The sequence below is a fragment of the Alosa pseudoharengus genome, unplaced genomic scaffold (genome assembly GCF_046254945.1).
Source record: "Alosa pseudoharengus isolate Yale_2024_CS ecotype anadromous, Long Island Sound unplaced genomic scaffold, YU_APseudo_1.1 YU_APseudo_1.1_scf_18, whole genome shotgun sequence".
Taxonomy (NCBI): Eukaryota; Metazoa; Chordata; class Actinopteri; order Clupeiformes; family Clupeidae; genus Alosa; species Alosa pseudoharengus.
This window is the reverse complement of record NW_027468650.1, coordinates 25,450,716-25,478,245: the sequence shown is the minus strand read 5'-3', so window position 1 is coordinate 25,478,245 and position 27,530 is coordinate 25,450,716. Positions and strand designations below refer to the sequence as shown.

General features: G+C 45.3%; 1 protein-coding gene across 1 annotated transcript in view; it reads right to left on the bottom strand.

Moving 5' to 3' along the window:
* Positions 1–27,530, bottom strand: part of rsu1 (Ras suppressor protein 1) — a 38,288-nt gene continuing 10,758 nt past the window's right edge. The window contains exons 6-9 of the mRNA XM_076290745.1: positions 26,828–26,910; positions 25,932–26,046; positions 20,701–20,833; positions 1–904 (exon numbers count right to left, since the gene is read on the bottom strand). Coding sequence (XP_076146860.1) covers positions 802–904; positions 20,701–20,833; positions 25,932–26,046; positions 26,828–26,910 — 434 coding nt within the window. The 3' untranslated portion in view covers positions 1–801. The remainder of the gene's footprint in view (positions 905–20,700; positions 20,834–25,931; positions 26,047–26,827; positions 26,911–27,530) is intronic.

Genomic DNA, 27,530 nt, shown 5'->3' with positions numbered 1-27,530 from the left:
AAAAAAAAAAACCTCCCACCCTCTTGGGAGACTGCACACAAAAACCTCTTCGCAGACGGAGTTAAGATCCCCTAAACCCCGACCAAAATCCCCCTCTGCTTATGCAACAGCCTTGCCGAGCAAAGCCCGGGCGCGGCGAGACGGAGGCAGTGACGGTGGTGGTGGTGTTGGAGGAGACTGCTCTAGTGAGAAGATGGCTTTTCTGATGGCCTTGTTTGTGTGGGGCTCGGATCAGGCCGGGGTGGGGAATCAGATAATACCCTCCACCTCTCCAGAGAGACCTAGGAGAGATGCTCTTGTGTGGCATATGCAATGGATACAAAGTAATTAGCACCTCCAAGAACAAAACAAGATCTTGGAACAGAAAAACGAAAGTTTGCTCAACTTTTACAGCATCAGCAACATAAGGAATTGCAGGACTTGTTTCATGGTGCGTGGAGGTTAATCTCTGCACAAATTGCTTTGGCTTCATCTACAGACGTTTAGACTTGCAATTGCTTGCATTCAGCTGAAGGCCACTCGTTACAATAGGGGTTGAATAAGAACGTTCATTTGAAAATATACAGACATTTGAAAAATAAAGTACTGCTTGAAGCATTGAGTGACACAGTGAGCGGCAGTTAAAAAACACAATAAAGTGTAACATGATTAATACAACACATACAAGCCGTATAAAATGTAGGGTTTTTTTTCTCTGTGTTTGTCGGATAAATAAATAGAAAAAATAATGGGGAAGGCACATGCAGTGAGGTCCAGCGAGGACAGGCTCCGGCGTTCGTCTTGGCCATTCGTCGGTCCCCCTCACTTGTTCTTGGCGGCCAGCGGCTTGCGGCTGATCTTCTTGGTCTTGTCGTTGTTCTTCTTGGGGGGTTCTGGGTTGGCCTGCATGTGTCGGCCGTAGAGACTGTGGAGAGAAGAACACACACGTTTCAGGGTCACCACCTCAGCTGGGAGGAAGGGGGGGGGGTATTATTGAAAAGCTAGACAGAAGCTAACAATGTGGGAGAGGAAGTGCCTGTGATCTCGCACCGCTCTACTGGATCCACAACAGATCAGGACCATATCCACAATCATCTGACATCTGGCTATAAATCACAAACTTTGCTCAGGTATGTGGAGATCTGATATATCTTGCTCTTGCTATTAAAGCAGTACATTAACATTACAATTAAAGGAGAAATCCGGCGAGTTCACATAGATCTCCGTTTCTTGAGGTCACCGAGTACTGTCAGTACGAAAAAAACCTAAAACAACCGGTTTTACCTAACTTGAGTTGCTACTGTAGAGCCAGCAGCTAATACAGCCAGGCAGCTACAGTGCTCACAGACATGCCCCCAGAGTGTAATGCTGTAGCTGCCTGGCTGCGTTAGCTGCTGGCTGTAGTAAAATGTACTTCTGATTGTATCAGAAATCTGTGATACAGTCATGTAAAAAAAAATAACATCTGACCAATTTCTAGCATCTCGAAAAGATTTTTCTTTGATTTAGCTTACACTTTGTTGCAAATAATTATGAAATTAATTCTGAAAAGCGTGAATACAGTCATCCTATCACCTTTTAGGATTGGAATTAGAATTGATGCACATCAATATAAATCAACAGTTGGGAGTGAAAACGCCCATGGGCCACCATCATATTTCCACCGTGATGCTACATCAAATGCTGTTCGAGGCGTGGAAACCAAACAAGATCTCATTGATGATGCAGCGCAGGCAGATTCATCCTCCACAGCCTGCCTGTTCAGTTCAGGGCTCAACAGAGCCAGCTGTGTGCTATCCTGCAGCAGAGAAGCGCTCCGAGCACAGAGCTGCCATTATACTGATATAAGGCCCCAGCACATACGCCCTAAGAGGCCAAGGGGAGAGGAGAAGAGAGAGAAGACAGAAGAGATGTAGAGAGAGAGAGAGAGAGAGAGAGAGAGAGGGCGAGGGGGGGGTCAAAAGAGAGAGCAGAGGGAAAGAAGGAGACACAGAGAGAGTGAAAGAGAGGAGACAGGCAAACAAGAGGACAGAGAGACTGAAACGGGTGAAGGAGGCTACGAGCCATTTCCAGTCCACTGCGCCTCTCGGTGCGAGAGCCACTCATGGCTTCTGTAAAGTGACAAAGAGGCGAACCGAGCGAGCAAGACAGAGAAAGACAGAGGGGGGGAGGGAGAGAGAGAGGGGAGGGGAAGGAGGGATGGAGAGAGAGAGAGAGAGAGAGAGAGAGCAGACATACGCCTGAGAGGGTCAGTAAAACGAAAGCTGGTGCAAACACGGTCAGAAAACAGGGAAATAAAGAGCGCGGAGCATCAAATAACGAGTGTGCTGCACGTGTGCACCCTCACCAACCACAGGGCGGATCAGAGAGGGACAACTGAACTAGCCAAGAGGGTTGTGATTCGTGGCGAGGGGGGCCTGGTGGCAGAGTCCATGTGCTGGCTGTAGAGGGCACTGATTGATGCGCCACACCGCCACGCCCCACTCCGGGCCCCGGTAATAAGTGGCACTGATTGGATGTTGACAAAGTGGCGTATAATTAGAGTGGCTCTGGAGCAAGCACAGGCCCTGTCCGGGATGGCCCTTCCGCGTAATTAAAAACTGCCATTAAACAGGGGGGCCAAATAAATCTAATTGCAGCACAGGGAAAGGTCAAGTAGCATCTCCTGCGTGTGCTTAGTGAGTTCATATCAAATATTTACCACAGCATGGAGGCGGTGTGTGTGTGTGTGTGTGTGTGTGTGTGTGTGTGTGCTGTGTGTGTGTGTGTGTGTGTGTGTGTGTGTGTGTGTGTGTGTGTGTGTTTGTAGACTGAGGAAAGAGATCCATCAATACACACACAAACATCTTATTTGTCTTTAACACACCAAGTAATGCAGAGGAACTGATAGAGCAATTCGCACAGACATTCCCTCCACTTCAGGCTCAGATATACTTTGGTGGACACGGATATGGACATATGCACATTGGTGTTTCAAAAGTATTGTCATTTTACTGTTGCAAATTGCCTCTCACACACAAGCTACACATCTCTACGTCATGTGAATCTACAGCAAACAGCTACTGAACAAGCTACATTTGTTTTACAGGTCTCTCTATTTTCTCTACACTTTCTCTTCATAGACTTTTATTCCAGCATCTAGATAGATAGATAGATACCTACAGTAGCTTTGATTATCATTGCTAGTAATCTAGTAAATAATGAAGCAGGAGTTAATGAACATTTCATTGCATACAGACCGTGAGGATAACTAACTTTGTGTGCAGAGACCATAATTATGCAGACCGTGTCCGCAGAGGTACACTCTCATCTTAAACCAATGCATCCAATTTCACTCAAAAAGCCATAAAACAACTCAAGTTCTAATCTTTTCAACTTTAGAATTCAGAAAGGCAGACTGAAGTAACCATACAACCTTCTTACTGTTTGAATCTTCCTCACTAAAATATACTCCTTTCAAACATGGTATGTGTATTGGCCTATGTATATTGACTATATCAAGTGCATGTTTAGAGAAAACATCATGAGCATTTTGCCATCATTTTGAAAATGACACACACACACACACACACAAACGCAGCCTTCCGGCAGACATGGGCAGCTTTCCCTGTGCACCAGTGACGATGGGCAGGCAGTGTTAAATGTCTGCTGAAGTGCACTGGAGAGGCTGGCTGCTCTTTCTCTCCAGGGCTGCTTGGCTGCTTGTCATGACCCAGCTTCAGAGCTCTCCCCTGGGGCCCGCTGGGGCCTTAGTGCCCCGCCCTCCTCCCCTCTCCCTACGCCTGTCTGCCTGCCTAGTGCCCCTCGCAGTGCAGGGCAGCGAGGCACAGAGAGAGGACCACCCCCAAGGGGCAGGCACTACAGCAGACCCCACAGGGACCTCTCAAGACTGAGAGAGCCAACCGTTTGACAGACAGCTCTCCATCTCGGCCTGCCAGAACACGCACACACACACGCGCACGCACACGCGTGCACACACACACACGCCAAAAATTCTCTGTCACGATGCAAGCTATGCAATTTTTTTTGTTTATTTTTTTAGATATATTTAATAGGATTAAGCAGATTCTTGGTTTCCAGGCATGGCAGAAAATGTTTAATTCAGCGTGGTTCAAATCAAGTTGCGTTTCATGGAAGATGCTGATGCAGAGGCTCAGTGCACGTCATCTTTCCTTTCACATAGGACATGAGACCGAAATGGAGAGAATGAGGTAGAATGAGAAAAGAAAGAATAAGAGAAAAGAGAAATGAAAGAGAAGAGAAGGGAGGGGCCGAAGAGAAAGATGCCCAAATCCATCTTGGCAAAGCAGGGCTGTGTCAGTGTCCAGTGTGAGCAGACAGAATAATTCATGTTGTTCGATATGTAAATGTACATGTGTCACAACAATCCAAGTTTGTTTGCACAACTTCAACACCACAAAAGAAAATGGTCCATCCCAGCAACAGAGATCAATCAGCAAAAGATGGATCACCTCTCTAAACTGATTGATCACGTGCCAACACCACGACTCTCCTCGATAAATGTGATTTGATGATGGGGAAAACTGGGGTGTGTGTTTGTGTTTGTGTGTGTGTGTGTGTGTGTGTGTGTGTGTGTGTGTGTGTGTGTGTGTGCGCGTGCGTGCGTGCGTGTGTGTGTGTGTCTGTGTGTGTGTGTAGTGTGTACACACTTTTGGATTTGGTGTTTGTATTCACACACGTACACCAATTCACCAGAGCCGTTGCTATGGTAATCTTTCCTTGTACTTCAAATATTTGGTCATGGTACTACCAACCTAAAGGATAGAGAGACTACACTCACAAGAGAGCTGAAGGTCTATGGGCTTCTTACAAGGTTTCTTCAAGAGTTGCACATAAACAGCTGTATGAGAGTGGGAGTTGTCCAGGAGAATAGTTGGGATGACCATTCTATTGTGAGTAGGGGATCTCTGGGTTAAGATGGCTGGAAATCACTGATAAATGTATTAACTTCTTAAATGTGTGAATTAGAACTGTTATAAAGAATGTTTATGTTATACTGCAATTTCTTTTAAATCAATAATGACATTTAATTGGAAGTGATGGGATGTTGTGGAGATCATACTGTACATAAAGCACTGGGTGTGTTGTTTATGTTAACTTTGTTAGATTTGAGTATAGGGTTTTATATCTGTAAGCATTCTTTATCTGTGATAGGATTGACCCTGCTGTACTGCTGTGTTAATGTCTCCACCATTCATTCACGAAGGTGGACGGGTTTATTTGGGAGCGTGACAGGGCTGACCGGTGTACTTGTGTTTTGTTGTGTTGTTGTTTTTTTTTGGGGGGGGGGGTTGTGTGTGTGTGGGGGGGGGGGGTTGATGTTGGTGCGGGGCATATTTTTTTGTAAGTGTTTGTGAGGGTTTATTTGCGGCCGTGACTGGAGTGACTGTGCTCTGCCCCCGAGGTGCTCTTCTGCCTCAGGGGCTGCTCGGGCTAAATGCGCCGGGAGGGATCAGTGCTGACAGATGCACGTAGATTTGTGCGCCCCGGCCGGGAGTAAATTGGCCCTGTTTTACATCAAGCTGATACGTACGTGTGTGTGTGTGTGTGTGTGTGTGTGTGGAGGGTGGGATCACTGAAGCGTTTTTTTCTCTGACAGAGTCCCGGCGGACTGACATGGCTGAGGAACATGCTGGGAATACTGAAGAAGCTCGGAAAGCACATGCCAAGAGCTGGGCTAGTCAAGATAATCGGTGGAGCCAGAAAGCCGTGGATGGATTGGGGAGGAAAACTGCTCTTCAGAAAGCAGCAAAAGCCCTCCTCCCCGAGCACTTTTATCACTCACAATTATATCACAGTGGACTCCTTTCACTTGATGAGCAAAAGTGTCTTTAACTCCTCTAAATATTTGTTCCCAGTGCCTCTCCTTCAGATGATTTTCCACCAAGCACTTGATAAGAAATAGAGACAGGGATCTAGAGAGAGAGAGAGAGAGAGAGAGAGAGAGAGAGAGAGAGAGAGAGAGAGAGAGAGAGAGAGAGAGAGAGAGAGAGAGAGAGAGAGTGTGTGTGTGTGTATGTGCATGCTTGTGTGTGTGTGTGTGTGTCAGTGTCTGTATGTTTGCCCTGGGTTGATGTGGTCACAGTAGCATTGTTATGCCACCAGTCCTTCGTCCCCAGCACGAGCTAAAAAGATTTCCCATTCGCCTGACTAACGCCCCGACGAGCACTTAGGGCCAATTAAAGCGAGCGACTGGAGCGGCCTTGTTAATGGAATCTGATTCCTGATGTGGCCTCGCAGCTCTTTACCTCCTCCAGCAATTCCACTCGGGTTAATTAATCTCTGTTACAGACAGCGAGGCCTGCAAGAGTGTCTGAGTGCGCACACATGCAGACACCTTATTCATGCCTAAGCCACAGAGCATTTAGAAATCCACTTGTGTGATATCGACAAGATAGCAAACTGCGCTAACTGGGAGCGCATACACTCACACATGTACTGTACACTTAGGACATGCAATATCCACCTCTCTGCTATATCTGCTTAAGAGTTATATTTTAAGTGTAATTGCAGTTTAAATGAGTGTGTGTGTGTGCTACTCACATGATACATGTGACAGAGAATGGATGAACACTGATCAGGAATCAGCCTAGCATGTGCTTCCCCCATTTCCCAAAATCATTCCGGAAACTTCCGATCATCCAACCCTAAGTTCTTCCTTAATGAGCTTCCCCTGCCCATTGCAGGGCCACTAAAGCATAGTCAAGCTTTCTAAGCATTTTCTCACCCCAGGGACTCCACTGCCAGAGTACATATGATAACTACCACCATATATCAAGACAAAATGTATGTGCATGCACATACAGTGTATATATAGAAGGACGTATACTGTACTAGCTTCTAGTCTATGACCCAGCCCTCAAACAAAGCAGCTATTACTCATGTTACATACAGCCAATGCTGGTAATTATCCCCATGACTCCGTTATTTCTGTGTGTTAGTCGTTATCCTCCCATTCATCACTTATGCCGATTACCTGAAGTGAACTTATTGATTTGCTCATTTACAAGATATGATGAGGATTTACAAAAAAAATAAAAAATAAAGATGTCCTCCTTTGGGGCTTTCAGTAGAGATGCGATAAAATGTAGGCACTGGAGAAGAAATAAGAAAAAACAAAATCAATATCCGGGACTAGAATGAAAATCCCAAGGTTTCCAGAAGGGCTCGATGTGCCCCAGATGCGAGGCTGCCGCAGACGCAAACCTTGAGCATCTCTGAGTGGATGACAACATCCCTGTTACCTTTAAATTAATCAGGCACCGCAAGGTCCTTTATATTTAAAGGTCAATCATAGTGCAGCAGAGGCAAGAAGATATGTTAATTTACAATGCTAATGTTAATGTGAAATAAGATAAAGTTATTTCTTTCTCTTTCTGAGAACAATACAAGCTATTACAGGCCCTTGAGGGTGTGCTTAGAATTATCCATGGCCATGAGAGTTTGTTGGAGTGCTTGTGTGACCCTGAACAAGGGCAGTACTAAGCCCATAAATAGGCAAATGTGGAAAACAATATTATTTGTACAGTGTACACTGCACAAACATTTAGTTGTGTACTAGCAATGTCTTTTGTAACTAGCAATGTCTTTGGAGCTTTTTGTTTCCACATGTGTACAGACAAAAATAAACTACAGCGTCCAGCACATCTTGGACAGGGCAAGTGAAAATCCATGGCCCTGCTTGAATGATGATAACACACTCACATGACTCACACACACAACTACAACTATCCCCCCCCCCCCCCCCCATCATCATCAGTGCTGACCTTAGGGCAGGGGTCTCAAACTCCGGCCCGCGGGCCAAATTCAGCTCATGTCCGGTCCAATTCCGGCCCGCGACCTATGTCAAAATAATAATGTAAATCGGCCCTTGAGGGTATTTTTAATTGCGTCAAACAACGATACTGATTAAAACAGACGATAGATCCAAGTACGGTGACACATTTCATTTGTACCCTCCTCCACTATTTGCTAGACATCCAGAGCTTGATTCAAACCCAAAATCGCTGCAAAAAGTTTTCAGGAAATACTATTACACGCGAGAAACACGAAGACGTGCATTTGTTCGTAATGACGCGGAAGCGATGCAGGCCATAGTTTTGCACAAATTGAAGCAGAAATAGGCCTACACCAAATGTTGAAAAACGTTCACGTGTGATGAAGTCTTGGGTAGGCTATGTTATTCACCTATTTTGATTCTGAAGGAGAGATCATCTGCCTTTTGGAAATTATGATCGATCGTCTATTGACAGTGATCACGGTGCGTCTGTGAATGGAGGTGCGTCTTTGCGTGTATACGACGGTGTCCACTAAGCATACCATGCTTATTTCGACCCTCTGCCCAACATAGCTTTGAGGTTGCAGTGGTAATCGTGATGATAGTGTCCGTAATGGACGTGGTACAGACAGCAGGGGTAGTAGAAATAGGGCTCTGAAGAACTACAAAGTCACCTATAGGAAGGATAGGAACGATAGGAACTGATTTGACCAAGAGGTACTTTATTGTAGGCCTTGTGGTTATAGGCTAGTAATAGTTTACTATTGTTGGTATACATCTTAGGCCTACTGTTTTCCTGTTCATTTGTTATGTGGGTAATATGACAAAAAAGAAAGTAAACCTGCTCAAATACATCCAGTATTTACTGAAAGGTGCATAATTTGAGGTGCTTGCCATCCAGTGGCAAATTAGATGGGTAAATTTACCCCCTTCATAAACTTTTGTTTATACTCAAAGATTTTCCAGTAGGTCTTTCAAGCCATGGCCTTTTGACATTTTTATATAAAAATCCAATGGTGTTGCTTTCTTAACCCTGACGCCTAGTTTGCCAGGTTTAAAAAGTTATAAGAGGAAAATATTTTTATTTGATGTGAAACACACACATAGGCTTACCTGTTTTTATGCTTTTTTGTTTGTTTGTAATATTTATTTTATCATTATTTTATTTATAAGCTAAGGTTGCAAGCACAGATGTCTAAAAATAGACAAAAAGACTTGCACTTTCAGTTTGTAGTTTTATGTTTGAAAATACAGTATTTGAGAAAAACATTGCATTTTAGGAAATAGCTCTTTAACACTGACATGGCCCTCCAATCAGATGACATTGGCAAACGTGGGCCCCGGCTTATTTGAGTTTGAGACCCCTGCCTTAGGGGATGATGGAACATGAGCCTCTAGTAGCACGTGGACGTCCACAAAAGAGCCCGCCTCTGCCACCACCAACCAAACCAACTTCACCGGAATAGAGAGAAGGTGCACAGCTACACAACTACTGAGCCGGCAAGAGAATCACAGTTGAAGACCCCAATCGGAGGTTCAGTGCAGCATTGTGCCTGCCATTGTGCATTGTGCCTAGCAACCATTCAGGAGTTGGGTATGAGGAGAACTAACTGCAATGGTCTTCAAGACCAGCAGACTAATATATCTGCAATGGGGGGACCTGTGGGTGACATTTAACACAGTGGCGAAGTGCCTGGCAGGGGGTGGAGGGGGGGGGGGTGCTGGTTAGGTAGTGGATTGTGGTTCTTCCCCATACGAGGGCCAATGGTTGTTGACTCTCTCTCTCTGCGACATGCCACGCGCTCACCCCCCTCTAATGAGCCGTCTGATTGATAACCTATAGGAAGCCAGCACTGCAGAGAGGGGGCAGGCTGCCAGGGCTTGGACTAATGAGAAGTGATGAATTCTCTCTCTCTCTCTGTCTCTCTCTCTCTTATTTCGACCCTTCCCTAGTGCATCTATTCTTCTCACAATATAGTTATAACTTTAATTGTAACACCAACAGTATCAAACACAAGTGTATTTGAAGACCCAAATACAATCTCTTTCTCTCTCTCACACACACATACAGAATTTGAGTTCAAGTCATCCAACAAGTGTACCACACACACACACACACACACACACACACCTTTCCTGGGTGGGGCTCTTTCCCTTGCGGCGTGTGGCTGCTGTCTCCTGGAGCCTTCGTCTCTCAGCTGTGCTGGAGTCTCATTAGCGAGGCCCGGAGAGGCTCGGCGCTCCCAGTACAGCTAACACATGCAGGCTGGCCATGCACAAATGCACACAAGCCCCGGAGAGTTAGGACTGAGCAACGAGGAGAGACCCAATTCAGCTAGTGTTGAAGGGTGAGAGATCACCCATCTACACCCCCCCCCTGTCTGTCTCTCTCTCATTCTGTCTCTCTCTTTCCCCCTTTCCTTTGGGTGTCTCTTCCTCTCCTTCCCCTCTACCTCTTATTCTGGGTCTCTCTCTTCCTCCCTCTCTGTCCTTCTCTTTCTCCCTCCCTTTCTTCTGGGTGGGTTGCGCTGAGTTATCAACAGATGCTAATTGACCGACAGCACCTTGTCCACTGGTCCTGCATGGGAGGCCTTCATGAAATGTAATTCAGTTTAACGCTGGCACACTCAAGTGCCCCCAAAAGCCTTTCTCCTGTCACTGCATGCTTGAGCGAAGAGACATTTGAAGAGAAAAAAAAAATATATCAAGAAATCTTAAAGCCTCTCTCTCGCTCTCTCAGCGTGTCCACCACTCTCACTCTCTTTTCTCCTCTCACCCTCCTTCTTTCGCTCTGAATATATGGATGGCTTTTGATAGAGGAATTTCATTTGGTTCTTTGATACGAGTTTTAGGCATCTTGCATTGCTGCTTGCTCTACATGCAAATGTAAATGCAGTCCATGCAAGAGCAGTCATCGCTCCCTTTGTCCTTTGTGCAGAATAATACATATATACAGATCACGTATATCAGGATATATAGATCAGGAAGTTAGACATCATGGCCTAAGCATGGCAATGATCTGTAATGAGGGCAATGAGGTTTGGAAAAAGAGGGTAAATGGAGGAGTCTCCTTTGAATAACTGGTGTACAGTAGCTCTATCTAATACTCCTGAAGACGGCAACTCTTCATAAAGAAACACAGAGACAGCAATTCTATTGTATGTACCTGTATGTAGTATGTACTGTAAGCCAAATGCACACTAGGAAAAGTCACAAATTGGTCGCTCATCACTGGCAACAATGCCGCCCACCTCCCCTCTTTTACTCTGATACATTCTGTTATCTGCAGTCAAATCTGATCCAGTTCACATACTTTGTGAGCCATCTCTGCTGCTACACTGATGCCAAAACAGAGTAGGGTTCTTGTGTGCAGACACATTGTGTCCCCTGCCACGATTGCACACTAAACAGCCATTGACTGCATCAGCCGTCTTTGTTCGTCTGTGATTCCCATTGTAGCACTCAGCATATTGTCTCCACTCTCTCCATTTCTCAGATAGTCCCACAGGTCTCCACACTCCGCTCTACTCTTTCCTCTGACCGTCTGTTCTATTCACTCTGTTTTTCTCACCTCCATCTCTCTCTTTCTCTCTCTCTTTCTCTCTCTCTCTCTTTCATGGCCTGCATGCACAGTTCTTTCTATCTGTCTGTTTTCTTGCCACTGGTTCCTCTTCTCTCCCCTCCAGCTCATCCTCTACCTCTTTCCCCTACTCTTCACACACCTGTCTTACCTGTTTGCTTACTCGACTGCCTGCCTGCTGCGTCTTCTCAAAGTCTGTGTGCTTTCCACCCCTTCTCTCCTCTGTCGTGTCCCCATCCTTCCCTGGTTCCTGTCTCTTTCACTTTTTGTCCCACCCTCTGATTCTCTCTCTCGCTCTCTCTCTTTCCCTCTCTCTCTGTGATAGGGTGAGGCCGCAGACAGCTGGGCTGACAGAGGGGTTGCCCAGGCTGTTCTCCAGGGGTGCACCCAGCCCCACACAGGGGACACGCAGCCCTCTGAGACACTGACGAGGAGACCAAACCTGTCTGGATGGCTGACACGGACGATGAGTCAGGCAGAACAGAAAACACACACCAGCACCCAGTCTTTTTCTCAGAAACATTCTAGGACACACACACACACACACACACACACACACACACACACACACACACACACACACACACACACACACACACACACACACACACACACACACACACACACACACACACACACACACACACACACACACACACACACACACACACACACACACACACACACACACACACATACAATCCTTTTCCCAATATATAGAGCTTTGGTCAACAAACACACACAAGCTCTCATGCTATTCACAATCACACATTCCAAGCTAGAATGATGGGCATATGAGCATCCAAAAAAAAAAGTTCCAAATAAATCTACAATGCCAAAGTGAAATATGCCTGAGATCTATTTGAACAAAGCTGACTAGCATAAAGAAAGGTTGTTTTACATGACATGTAGTACATATGAAGCTGATAAGATGTAACTCCTACCCCCACACCCTCGAAAAGCGTGGGTGAGACAGAAGACAGGAGGAAGAATAGGAAACGCACACTACAAGAGGGCGGACTAGGAGGGAGGTACCGGAGGCAGGAAAGAGACCCAAGTTAAAAGAGAGAAAAAAAAGAGGATGGATAACATTTACATTTTTCTAGTCAAAGTGTGATGAAAGGAGATAGTAGTAGCAGGTAGAAGGAAGAAGAAAGGAGAAAGGAAGTGCGTGGCAAGTGCATGTTAGGAGTGTTGGGTTGTTACATGTGTGGAGATGTGTTAGCATAGGAGGTATTGGCAAAATAATAGGTTCTTCAAGAGCTTCTTGACGATAGAGTGGGACGGCCCTACTCTGGTGGCACTTTGTAGCTCATTCCACCATCTGGGAACTACAAATGAGAATAGTCTGGATTGCAGTGTGTCAGTGCCAGACAACATTCCTTGGAGAAACGCAGTGGCTGAGGAGTAACATACAGTAAGCCTTCCTGAGAAAGTAAGTGGGAGCAGACAATCACTTGTAGGCAAGCATAAGATATTTAAGCAATATAACAGCGGGAGTGGGAGTGGCGATTGTAATGGATATCGGCACGGTTGTAATTCGGCTGTAGGTACGAGGCCGAAGGACGAGTACCGAAGGCAATTAGAGCCATGGGGATATCCTTTACTATCCCCACTCCCACTTGTGTCATATTGCTTTTATACAAGAGTTCCATTACCAATTAATTTAGTTTTAAGATACAAAATTGTGTTTTCTTTCGTTTATTTAGATTTTTGTTTGTTCATCCTCCACCCACACAAATAGTTCTAATCTTTAGCCTTTTCGTTTACCATTGTTAAGCAACGTAACACCAGTCGACACGTACGTTGCTTGAAAGTGAACTGGAAAAAAAAGATTCAACATGGCGGAGCTAACTCTAAAACGGCAGTAGTTCTGTATTAACAAATAAGTTCAGTGTTTGTGCCCTTATATTTTGTAATACATAGCGAAAAACTATCACAATTAAATCTAAAAACCCAGGTTTTGTGACCAAAAAATAAGTCTGAGCTCATTAACAAGTTATCTGCCAGCCACCTACTGTACTTTGCGATTTTCTCACTCCAATTTTTATGTTGTGCTGTATAGTTTGTTTAGTTGGGAAGACCAGCAGTTCAGTCTTAAAAAGGTTTAGCTGGAGGTTGTGTTCCTGCATCTATGTGGCTATGTCAGACAGTCAAACTGAGACAGGTAGAGTTGGGTGTAATCTGCGTAGAAGTGATGTGAGAAGCCATCTTAGTGGATGATAGGGCCCAAGGAGGTGGTGTACATGGCAAAGAGATGCCATGTGGGGAGATGCCTGGAGAGAAGGAGTGGCAACGGGTGAGGATGACATGGAGGGATGGAGGAAAGAGATGAAAAGAGAGGAAAAGAGAGAAAGAGAGAGAGGCGTTTAATTACGGAGCTGGTTTTTCAGTTGTCCACCGACAGCTGTGACGCGCACGTGTGCGTGTGTGCGTGGCAACCGCTTTGACTGCTGGGTATCAACCAGCGTTTAGCGTAGCGATGAATAAAAGATGGCCATTGAGGAAGGGGGAGTTGTGTGTGCGTGTGTGCGTAAGAGTGTGTGTGTGTGTGTGTGTGTATGTGTGTGTGTGTGTGTGCGTGTGTGTATGAGTGAGTGAGTCAGTGAGAGTGTGTGTGTCTGTGTGTGTGTGTGGGGGGGGGGGGGGTGGGGGGGTTGTAAGAGGAAGACTGGAGTGTAGAGGAGGAGGAGAAGGGGAAGAAGGGGTTTACGGTATGTTAATGCATTATGAGCACGCAGTGGCTTCTCTCGCCGCTGTCCGTCAGCCCAAAGATCCCCCTGTCAGGTTAACAAGCTGCTGCATGAAATATGCATGGCAGCTGTCTCCTCATTTTCCCCTCTCTCTCTCTCTCTCATTCTTATTCCTTCTCTCTCTCTTTCAGAGATCAGCATTCTCCGCTGTAGAGCGAGAAAGAGAGAGAGAGAGAGAGAAAGAAAGAGAGAGAGAGAGAGAGAGAGAGAGAGAGAGAGAGAGAGAGAGATTTATCAGTGCATTTTCTCATTGCTCCGTCTCAAAACTGCTCAACGGACGAGAGAGCACATTTCCCCCAGCCACTAGGCTGCGGGCTACAAGACACAAATCTCCTCGGGAAAAGCCATTAGGCCAGAGCGGAGCACCGGGAATGCCGGGTGTTATTCCCACAGACAGGGAAAAATAATCATTTTTAGGTTACCGCCGACTTGCTCCGTTTATCAGAGTTGCAGTCCTGGAGTTTGGAGTCTTGAGAAAATAAGCGAACAAGTGCCAAAGCAAACATGGGGCGCTTGGAGGATGAGATCTGCACAGGTGGTACTGTGGCTCACCTGTTAGAGTATTAGACTGGCCAGGGCACTGATTAAACGGATGCCTTTGATGTACTGGAAGAGGCTTTGGCTGAAAGCCCACTGGTCCACCTGGTGACTCTGTAGTCCAGCGTGTGTCACAAATGACCAACATTCCTCATAAAGGCTCAGAAAGGAGACAGCCTGCGGGGGGGGGGGAGGGGGGGGGGCAGTGATTTTGGAGAGAGAGGGAGAGAGAGAAAGAAAGAAAGAAAGAGAGAAAGAGAGAAAGGGTCAAAATAATAGAGACTAAATGAGAGTGAAGGATAAAGAATACATGAAATAAGAGAATATAGAGTGTTACTCTGTGTTTCTGTGTGGGTGGGTAGGTAGGTGTGTGTGTCTGTGTGTGAGTATGTGTGTATGTATGTGACAGAGGGGAAAAAGAGAGAGAGAGAGAAAGTGACAGTGAGAGAGAGGGAGGGAAGGGGAAAGCGCAAGAGTGATGAGTTCTTGGAGTTGAAGGACATTAAGGTGTGAATGAAACCGTTGGTGCGTGCTGAACGTAAGCTCACACCTTATGTTGGAGAACACACATCCACACCTACCTACTCACCCACACAGAAACACACATCCACATACACACACACACACACACCTACCCACCCACACACACACACACCTACCCACCCACACACACACACACACACAAACACACATCCACACACACACCTACCTACCCACCCACACACAAACACACACACACACACTACACTAGGACGCATAGAAGAGTCAAACAAACAGTGGAGGCTTTCTCCCCATCTTTTTGCTGTGGTGAGCTGCAGAATACAAATGCACAAAAGAATGTAAAAAAACACAGACTGTTCTTTAAACCACAGTATAGCTTAGCCCCCTTTGCGAGTCAGAGAGTCGCAGAATTTAATGCAAGACCATCTGAATGGAATATCATTTTGAGTGTTGCATCATGTGTTAGAATAGACCGGTCAAGCTGACATTTCAGAGTCATTAAGCTCTAAGGCTTTACTTCAGTGGATCCAAGCAACCCACTAAGCCAAGAAAATACACAGGCTATGAAATTTCTTCGTTTTTGCTATTAAAATCACTACTTGAACCATATTTCTTTTTCTCAGAACTGAACAAAGGAGGACTTTTTTAGGCCATTTATTATTCAAATTCACTGGAGACGCAACCTTTCACCAGGACTAACCATGAGGAATGAAGAGTAGACATATCCGTCTTCATATAGAACTGCTGCCATGCTGTTGTGTTGGCGGAAGAGCAATGCTTGCCAACAGAAACCGATTTTACATCAACAACTGAGAGGTAACTTGCTTTCTTTAAAGTTAGAGTCTATTATAATACCATCTTTGTCTTTTTTTTTAAATATATATTTTTGGGGGCTTTTTATGCCTTTTTTAATGAGATAGGACAGTGGAGAATGACAGGAAGTGAGTGGGAGAGAGTCGGGGTGGGATCCGGAAAGGACCATGGGGCGGGAATCGAACCCGGGCCGCCGACGTACGGTGCCCCCAGCCAGTCGCACCACGGCCAGGGCCACCATCTTTGTCTTTTAAAGACACAAGTAGCTGGTCTTGCCAAAGACTGAAGCACTGAGAAAGAAGGCCTCTCTCCGCCAGCCATCGATCAAGGTTTATGAGTAATGAGCCAAATGAAAGATCGTCATCGTCAAACAGACGCTCGCCGGCCGGTGAATGAGCGATTTATCGCCTTGCATCGTGTCCATGACAACCTGCTATTAGATAGATTGGCGACGCAGACGGGATTGACTAAACGGCAGAATGGCCATTCATCAAAAGGCAGAGAGGCCCCACTGCTGGATCAGCTAGAACAGCTGTAGCGCGCACACGCACACACACACACACACACACACACACACACACACCCCTTAGGGCTGATGCTCCTACTGTCATAAACACATCTGAGTGGAAATCAATGAACAAACCCCTCAGAATGCACAACTGAGTGTCAATAAAGCTGGTCAATAAATAACTAGGCATCATTACCAATGGACTGCTGGCAACTGTGCTTTATGCTGCTAATGGCAGTGTCTGCCTGTTGGTATGTCTGGAGGACAGCTACTGTTCTGTACTATGTCCACCTGTATTTGCTGATTTGGAGCAGTAGAGTTGGAAGTAGCAGACAGTATGGGTAACAAACGACAGAGGAGATGAGGGAAGCCAAGTAACTGCAGGCACACACACACACAGTCAGATAAAACCACAAACAACAACCCAACATGGTATGACAACAATCCAACCACTCACACACTCCTTTCTGGCATGAACACACACACACACACACACACACACACACACACACACACACACACACACACACACACACACACACACACACACACACACACACACACACACACACACACACACACAGCTCTGCTGCGGTGCGGAATCCAGATCGGGTGCCTTGTGTGTACGGGCAGACAGGCTGCAGCGGCGCAGCTCAGGGAAAGATCAGTTCCAGCGAGTGGTTCCTGTGCGGCACCCAAACACACGGGCAGCTCAGCGGACAGCTAAATGATCAAACACGAGGATTTTCCTCTCCTGGTGCTGGGGATTGGGGGGGGGGGGGGGTTGGGAAGGGATTGCCAAAAGAAACACTACAATTTGTTCACAAACTTCCTTGTCCTCAATGGTATGTGTGCGCACACACACACACACATAGATATATACAAGGCCTACTTTTTTTAACGTGAGGCCTCTTCTCACTAAGAAAGGGGCCCATAATGCGTTCCAAGGGGACCGGCATTTGTAAATTTGGTGCTTCTGAAGCTGGGAGCCTTCATAACAAGCTAATCACGTAGCCTGTTTGCTCAAACCGCCAAAGCTCTGGACTTACACGTCGGAGAGTCCCGCACGGTGTTTGATGGAAGCTTGGGGGACACATGACTGAATTCTTCTGTCACTTCGACGAGACGCCAGCCTCAGGCTGTAGGACACTAATTGGTCCAGTTCTGTGTTAAAAATCTGCTCTCTTCTCATTTTGTTTTTCTTTTCTTTTTTGCCATGGTTCTTTAACTGACAGCGGATCGACTTCCTGGATTGGTCCAGAAAAAAAGTGGGGACCAAAATAAATGTGGCCTGCATGAAGGGGACTAAATTTCAGTGTTTCCCATACATTGACTAATCTGTGGCGGGGCGCCACAAAATCAAAATCGGCCGCCACAGATGAATATTCTATGTTTAATTTAATTTAATTTAATTTAAATATAAGATCAAATCCTTGCATTGTAGGGGTGTAAAGATTAACCGATACGTATCGGTATCCGTTTTTAACGTGTAAGATACGGCTACATCGATACGTGAAGCCCCGTATCGGAAAAAAACTGAAATGAACCGGTCGTTATATCGATTTACTTGTTATGAATCGGTGCACAACCTTTTCTGCTCGCTCAGACTCATTTACGTTCCAAGCAGCGCGTTCATCCCACTTCCGGTTTTGAAACTATACGTGGCACAGAATTGTGGGTAATGCAGTTCGTTTTTGGTTACATTCATTGCCCAAAGTTGTCAAATGACCTCATTACCCATACATCTATTGCAACTTAACCATGTGAAAACTTGCACTCGGTCGGCTTTTGTTTTTCGAAATCCAGCGCGAAATTAAGCACTTATAGCATTCCTAAACAGCAACGATAGTCTGTAGAGTAGCCTTACCTTTGATGAAGGGATTTCCTTAATGTTAAATAATAATTTGGCCCTTTCTGCTAAAACGATGCATAAATTATTAGCCAATGATTTTGTTCATATTTACTCAGACTTGTGGCATTTTAGGTTTCTGCATTAGGTCTACTGTTGGAACAAAATAAGCCCAGAGAGTTCATTGATTTGTAGGCCTATTTTATTCTTGTACGGTAGGCTAGGCCTATATGAGAAAAGGCCAAGAGTGTCACTGTTTTATTTTATTTCGGTATTTTCTTACCTCAACAAGGTTACAGCTCCATGAAAACAATCAGATGTAACTCTATAAAATCTGTAAAGTCTATAAAAATGTATTTTTATGTTGTATTTGGCTGCTGTGCTTGACTGAAATGTAGACTATTCTTTTTTCATTTCAATACAGTATATTAAACAAACCTCAGTTTAGATAATCATCTTCACACATTTTGTTGCCTAATTGACAACCATGACCATGATAATTGATAATATAAAATGAATGTGCACCTTGAGCAAATTATAAAAAATCTTTCAGAATGCTTTCCATTCTTGAACTGCATCGAATCGCATCGCATCAAATCGTACTGAATCGTTTTTTATAAACATGTATCTTTTCTTGTATCGAATCGTGCCCATGTATCTAGATGCGAATCGCATTGCTATTGAGCTGTGCTTTTTACGCACGCAGCCTTTCCTTACCCCGCCCCGCTCTTTCGTAGCCTGCTGCCCCTCCTCTGCATGCATTTAACAAAATATTCACGATTGTTGAAGGATTGTTGTTGCCACATAGAAGCATTGCATAGAAGACGTCTGGCTAAATTGCTATTAAATCCGCTCAGCATCATGACCATGCTGCGCAAATTTGTTCAAAACTGCTGCATTGAAGTTAACTCTGCTAAGGTCTTATCACAACATAGTAGGCTACATTGAAGAGACAAAACTTAAAGTTAAGTTATGCAATCAAGCAGTATCTCAAAGCTAACGTTAGAATACTGTTTGGATGTAGAATTTAGCATGCTTAGCCTACTTACAGCTGCTTGTCAATTTCGTTGAAGGGCTCATTTTATTGACTCTGACACTGAATGTTTGCAAAATCCCGATGTAAATGGAAAAGTGTTTTCCAAAATTCAAAAGTGCTTGTCCCAAGGAGAAGTAGGAACCTTTATTTTAACTTTGTAGAAAACGTTATGAATTGGATCCACACATCAGCAGCATTTTAACGTTAATTGTGTTAATCACGAACATCTTAAAGTGACAGGCACTCAATTAGACCTAAGTTTATACACTACCAAGACGATCTTGATACCCCCCCCCCCTTGTCCAAGTCAGCTACCGCCACAAATTGAATCCAATTCTGTGGGAAACACTGAAATTTAGTGTTATTGTTCGTCTAAAATTCAAATATCTTCGGACAGTCAGTCAGCCATTCACAGAGCCATGTCCTCTCACCTTCCCAAAGGGAGTGTGCGTATATGACAGAGAACAGTAGAACAGTAGTGAGAATGTGTATTAACGCGTGTGTTTGTGTGTGTGTGCGTGCATGTGTGTGTGTGTGTGTGAGTGAGTGCTTTGCAATTTAATGTGTATCCCCACTGGCTAGCTAGACTGCCATGTCACTGGCATTACTGACTGAAGCCATATTAGCCTATCCATCATATCCTGCGGCCGACCCCCCTGGAGGAGAGGGGGATTGTGGGATGCATGAGTGCAAGCTGGGTGGGCGCGGGGGTCACAGCCATAGGCAGGCGCCGCCACCAGAGGCCAGATGTTATATAATAATTTGCCCGTCAGTCAGGTCAGGGCTTAAGGGCACAATGGTTTGGGGAGGGGAGGGGAGGAAAAGAAAAGCTCTCACTCAATAAAATGTCTCTAACTATACGCCCCAAGTGCCTTTCACAACAAAAAAAACAAGCACACATACAAAATTCAATTCTGTAATTTACTTTTACGCACGCAGGCAAACACAATATTTATAAAGCAAAATGATTTTAAGGGAGTTAGGGTTATCGAAGTGTGCTGTCAGGAAGAGCATACCAGAGGCTTGCAGTGAGCAGGCCATTTTGTGACAGAAAAGACAAGGTCTTGATGATGTTCTGAGTCCACTTAATTTAAGATGACATCCACAGTCACTGGAGTCAGTATTCATTAGTCTAAATGAATAAATGAATACATAAAATGATGACAACTCACACCCACATACACACACTTTTTTTTCTTATGCTTGCTTGTGTAACATTATGCCTGACACACGTGTGGTGTACACACACACACAAAAATATGATTTTTCATGTTGTGCTCCATCACTTGTAATATTTGTAGTAGTATGTGTGTTGTAATTGGAAGAGGAGGGGGCTGAAGACTTACTACTTGTAGGTCTCGGAGCGGACATATTCAAACACATGGGACACACCCAGCTGGAACTGGTCAGCAATGGGGGTCACCCAGGGGTTATTCTCCGCCTTGAACACCTGCTTGGGTCCTGTCAGGTCCAGGTTACCTGTAAGAGAAAGACAGAGAGAGAGAGAGGAGGGGGCAGAGGAAGAGAGTGAGATACAGGGAAGGAGAGAAAGATCATAACATTTACCAAAAAAGTACTTAAAGTAAAGTAAGTAAAGTATGTAGCCCATGGTGAGCAAGATTTGGACCGAATAAAAAACAGAAACTGTGTTGACAGCGGAAAGAGTGCAGGAGCAAGGCACTATGAAAGAGGGAGAAAAAGAACGAGAGAAATTATAATAAGACCGGGACGGTCGAGGTGGTGAAAGGGGTGGGGGTGGGGGGGATTTGGGGGGCAAAACGAACATTTTGACAACGTTAGCAGCCCGGTTTGCAGTCCTAATATGGTGAATTGTAGCACACAGGGGGGCTAATTAAATAGCTGCTGATTAGCGGCTGCTGGAGGAGCTGTCAGAGTGGACGCTGGAGTTAAATGCCGGCACCACGCCTCACGGAACTCTGGCGGAAGAGGGCCGACAGTCATTTGCCCGCTAATCGGCCCTCCTACAGTTCACTTGAGTTCGGCTCGACTCCGCGCCTCTTTCCTCCTGTCTTCCCTTTTGTTCTTGACTGTCTCTCTGCTCAGAGCGCTGCATGCAGAACACAGTTTTTCCACAGAGAAAGTTCTACAGAGGAAGTCGTTTTGATTTTATGGCTGTTGTGAGGACACAGCATCTGCTGCTAAGCCCAAGCTGTAACAATGCATGTGAATTTGAATCAAGAGATGTTCATTTTAGTTCGGGGCTCCTGCTGAGACAAGGTAAATAGACAGCATGGTCCACAGTCACTTCTCTTCAGGAACAAGAGCATTAAGCGACCCAGTGGTATCCCCAGAGTTTTGGCTACACCGGTCCTTTTCTTTGGACACCACCTGTTTGCTCTCCATCATCCCTCCTTTTCTGCTTCTCTTTTCTCTCACCTCCCTCCTTTAAAAAGGGGGGCAAGTGGGGTTGGAGGACAAAAATAACAGGAGAGGTCTTAATTAACCGCAAGAATCCTGACAACATCTCCCTGCCTTCTCCTTGGGTTCCTTTTTCTGCTACCACTTTTCTTGGTATCCTACCCACACTTTCCTTCCTTTTTCTGCTCCCTCCCTCCTACTTTTCCTCTCCTCTCCTCTTCCACCACCCTCTCTCTTTCTCTCTCTCTCTCTCTCTCTCTAAGTTCCCCTTCACCTCGTTCTGTTCCCTGTGCCTTGGTCTGTGCGCATCACTACACATTGTCAGTGTCCTCACTCTCTGATTCTCTCTCTTTTCCTCTTCCCTTTCTTGCTCACTACCCTCTTCCCTCTCCCTCTCCCTCTCTCTCTCCCTCTCCCTCTCTCTCTCTCTCCCTCAGAGGTTTCAGTGGCAGGTCTAACGAGGCTGGGCTGAGAGATTGGGATTAGGCAGACATGACAGAAGGGGTCCTAATAAGCTCCCAGACATAACCACACACACACACACACACACACACACACACACACAGCCCCCTGCGGCATGAACCGGGTATATATCTGACTTAGCTGACCTGAAGCACCAGGCCAAATCCATTTAGTCACATGATCCTCATCAACCCAACCAGCAGACATGCAGTTATTAGCAGGGGCAGCGCGCACACACACACACACACACACACACACACACACACACAGACACACGCTGGTGGTGGTGGTGGGGGGCTCAATTACTATTTACTCAATTATTCATAAGCACTTAACAACAGGTTAACACCATTAATTGAGCATTTATGAACAGCTATTATACCATAATGGTCACTATCATCAATATATGTTGTTACCAAAAAATAATGGTCACATCAAGATGCTTTATGAGGTTAATGTCAACATATCAACCATGCTCTGGGTAATCTATTCTTTGGTCGTTGATGGCTTTAGATGATGCTTATTGGTGATAGTAGTCTGTTCCTGCACTCAAATGCTAACACAAAGAGCTAATCAGGGAGCATTCATAGTGAGAAAATGACTAAATGTTGATCATGATGTGGTTATCATAAATCAACATAAGATTAATTTCATGGTAATAATGGGGTGTATACAAGGGTGTGTATGTGTGTATGTGTGTGTGTGTCGTTGGGGAGTTGGAGTTATAAGCCATACTTTGAGCCATGAGTATGTGAGTGTGTATGCATGTGTGTGTGTGTGTGTGTGTGTGTGTGTGTGTGTGTGTGTGTGTGTGTGTGTGTGTGTGTGTGTGTGTGTGTGTGTGTGTGTGTGTGTGTGTGTGTCTTAGCCAGAAAGAGAGAGAATATGACCTCTGGTGACCCCTTATGGGTACGTTGAAGCGTGGACAGAGGAGCAGGTGAGTCCTACTGCTTCAGGTGAGGAGATGAGGCCTCGGGGTCACACCTGTCTCCCGCTCAGCTGTCTAACCCTCAGACTGGAGAGGTGTCTCGTTGACTGTCTACGTTCAGATCGGTCTTCACCCGACTGTCTGTATTTCCACGTCTGTCTATCTACAAGTCTGTCACACTTACTCTCTTCCACTTTATTAGTCCATCTAAACCTTGGCTGCCCATCTGGCTATATATCTGTTTGCACCACTGCCTTTATCTCCATCTATCCGAATATGCCAAACAGTAAATGGCAAAAAAAGGAAAAACATGGGAAAGCTGGTCTGACATATATGAAATTAATAGATGGCTAATTTTGAGTGTGTGTGTGTGTGTCTGCTCTGCCTGCTCCACTGCACTGCCAGACATCTGAACTCTAGCCGTCTGAGCAGGCAGAGGCTAGGGGATATGTTTTTCTCTGTCAGAGGCTTCGTGTCTCTTTACACACACAAACACACACACACACACACACACACACACACACACACACACACACACACACACACACACACACACACACACACACACACACACACACACACACACACACACACACACACACACACACACACACACACACACACACACACACACACACACACACACACACACACACACACACACACACACACACACACACACACACACACACACACACACACACACACACACACACACACACACACACACACACACACACACCTTTGGGAGCCAGCCAATCATCATGACCCCTCATCCAGCCTGTCTCCCCAACAGAATAAACAAACACACAGACACACATATCTTTGTTTGTGTTTGTTAACCATGTCCACTGGCTCTCTGTGGCATGGCAGCCTGACCACTGACTTGCCAGCATGTTCAACAAGATGTGAAGCCTGACAGAACAACACACTAGGAAGCAAGACAGATTTTTTCCCCCCCTTTGTTCAATAAATCCTAAAGCACCATGTCCTATATGATGCTATAAATGTTTAAGATGTAGTGTCCATGTAAATCAGCAATTACAACAAAAAACACCTGCATCATTTACACAGTTCCAAATTTACCTCCTGAATATATCGTAAGCGTGCTAATTACCAACCATTTCACGGTTGGACATATACGGGACGGTTGGTAATATGTGACGTTCCGATACAACTTATGGCTGATGGTGCGTCAAATGGATTCATTGTAAACAACCATGCAGGAATAGCCTTATCAACTTGGGATCCATCTTATTTCACAAACATGGTGTCCACAAACAAATCAAATTGTGTGTGTGTGTGTGTGTGTGTGAATGAGTGTACAGTATAGCCGTGGTTAGACCTGTCGGTGGGTTATGTGAAGGTGGGACTTTATGCTGGTTGTGGATGAGAATTGGGGCTAGACAACAAGGGCCAATTTCCCATTCATGGATTAAGCCTAGTGTTAAACTAAAATCTTTTTTTTATGAGATTTTTTATGGAATTTCTCTTTCAATCTAAGACTACACTTAATCTATTTATCCATGTACAGAATCCCAAGTGTCTAGAGACGAGTCTTCAGACTGTCTTCAGACTGTCTGCATGATCCAAAAACGCGCTTAAAATTTGGTCTCTTCAGAATATCAGTGCACTTTCAGGGCCAAAGTACAACTTTCTCCACATGCACCTCCATATCATGAAGTCATCAATATACATAGTGCTTTAAAAAAAAAAAAACAGTGATGTGTTGGTGCAAATAGAAGCTGAAACTGTCCAGAGGATGTAGAGTAAAATTTTATGGCCCAGTGGAGACTTTGAGTGAGTGTGTATACTCTAGTCTGTGCAGCCTCAGAGATGTGTTACCTTGAAAGAGAGGAAAATGCAACACAGCAGCTTGACTTCTACACCCCACATATCCTCCCTGCCCTTCCTCCCAGCTCTGCCTATCTAACTCACACACTTTATACTGGTCTTTCCATCACTCTCACGTGCTCCATTTATTATCAGAGAGCACAGATGACAACCACTACTTGGCCAACTAATGCTACTTATGAAAGTTTTTTTCTGTTCTGTTCCCCCTACTTATGTCATATATTTCATACTATTTTCTAAGTGACACTGAGTTGTGTAGATGTGTGTGTGTGTGTGTGTGTGCGTGTGCGTGTGCGTGTGCGTGTGCGTGTGCGCGTGCGTGTGCGCGTGTGCGTGTGTGTGCGTGTGTGTGGGCAGCCGTGGTTGCCGTGGTTAGCACTCTGGACCTGTAACCGGAGGGTTGCCGGGTCGAGCCCCGACCAGTGGGAACGGCTGAAGTGCCCTTGAGCAAGGCACCTAACCCCTCACTGCTCCCCGAGCGCCGCTGTTGTAGCAGGCAGCTCACTGCGGCCGGGATTAATGTATGCTTCACCTCACTGTGTGTTCACTGTGTGCTGAGTGTGTTTCACTAATTCACGGATTGGGATAAATGCAGAGACCAAATTTCCCTCACGGGATCAAAAGAGTATACTTATATATATACTTAAGATGTAAGTGGATGTGCATATGTGTGTGTGTGTGTGTACTGTAAGTATTACCCAAACCAGACAAAATAGAGTGTACAAGTATTAGTGTATCTGTTTATGTGTGTGTGTGTGTGCGTGTGTGTGAATGTGTGCCTGTGCCTGTGTGTGCTTGTGCCTGTGTGTCCGTGTGCTTGTGTGTGCGTATGTGCGTATCTGTGTGTGTGCCTGTATGTGTGTGCTTGTGCATGTGTGTATGTGTGTGTGTGTGTGTGTGTGTGTGTGTGTGTGTGTGTGTGTGTGTGTGTGTGTGTGTGTGTTTGTGTCTTACCCAGCTCAGGGGGCAGGACTGTGAGGCGGTTGCCCTGGATGTGCAGCTCCTTGAGCTGGGCCAGATCTCCAATCTCTTTTGGGAGAGAGATGAGGTCATTATCCCTCAGACTCAACTGCAGAGAGAGAGAGAGGGAGAGAGAGAGTGAGAGAAAGAGGGAGAGAAAGAGAGAGAGGGAGAGAGAGAGGGAGAGAGAGCGAGAGAAAGAGAGAGGGAATACAAAGAGGAAAGCAAAGAGGAAGAGGACGAGGAAGAGAAACAGAATAAGGGAAAGAGGAGGGGGAGAAGAGAAATATAAAGACAGAAGTATGAATACCACACAAACACAAAGCCATGTATTTGTGCTTTTGAGAACTACAGTATACAGAACATTACTGTAGCTATCACACACAGACATACACACAGTAGAAGAAAATGCAGAAAGACTAAGTAGCACAGCCTTACACAAACATAACTTTCACAGATAAAAAGGTCCCTAAAGCGGCTGAATGTAATTTTTCATAAAACACAAGTGTGATTTATCTTGTATTGTCCCCATCGAGAGCGGTGCAGGCGCAGCCTCTTAACCAGCTACAGATGAGGCCTTAAATCAAGCCCAAAACAGCACTGATGAACAACACACACCCAGAGAAATACAGACACACACACACACACACACACACACAACACTAAAACACACACACACACACACACACACACACACACACACACACACACAACTGCATTGAAACACTGAGGCACTACCAACACACAGACACACATGAATACAGCCACACACACATTCACATGTCCAACACAGAAACGTACACATACACACACACACACAGAGACACAGACACAGACACACACAAAAACAAAGGCATTGATTTTGGGGTGAATTTAGATGAATTACTCACAATCTGCAGCTTGGCCAGTTTGCCGATGTCGGCGGGCAGGACCTCGAAGTCGTTGTCACTTAGATAGAGTGCACGCAGGGTGGCTGAAAATGAGAGAGCCGCAGGTGAGCCACACACGGGTCCTACAGGCCTGCCTTCGCCACTGCCTGATCAATAATGCTGTTCAGCTCTGATCTACGTAGAGCGGCGTGAGGCGATTGAGGAGTAGTTGACATAAACACACCCGAACATACATGCATGATGCACAAACACACAACCACTCACATGCATACATGTATTGTTTTAAATCAATGTAATGAACATTGCAATACCATCACACACATGAGAGGGGAGAGTAGGAAATTTAGGTTAAGCTGATGGGGGTGCTTGCATTTTGTCAATGGATGGTGGCTTACAGGAAGGATTGTAGCACTCATGTATAAGGATGTCAAGGGTGCTCAAATTAATAAAAAGGCAATATGGATTTATATTTTGTTGCTGAGGAAAAGGAAAACACACACACAGACACACACACACACACACACACACAGGTGACAGAAAATATAAATGTCTACAAGCCTCCACAGAGAAGTCTCTTAACTGCCACATGTAGTTAATCTTCAGTACAGGAGTCAATGGTAATGACCTAGGTCTGGTGGAACTTGCCAGTTCAGTGACTGAATCTTTATACAAACCTTTAGGCTTTCAATAGCCATCCAGCGGA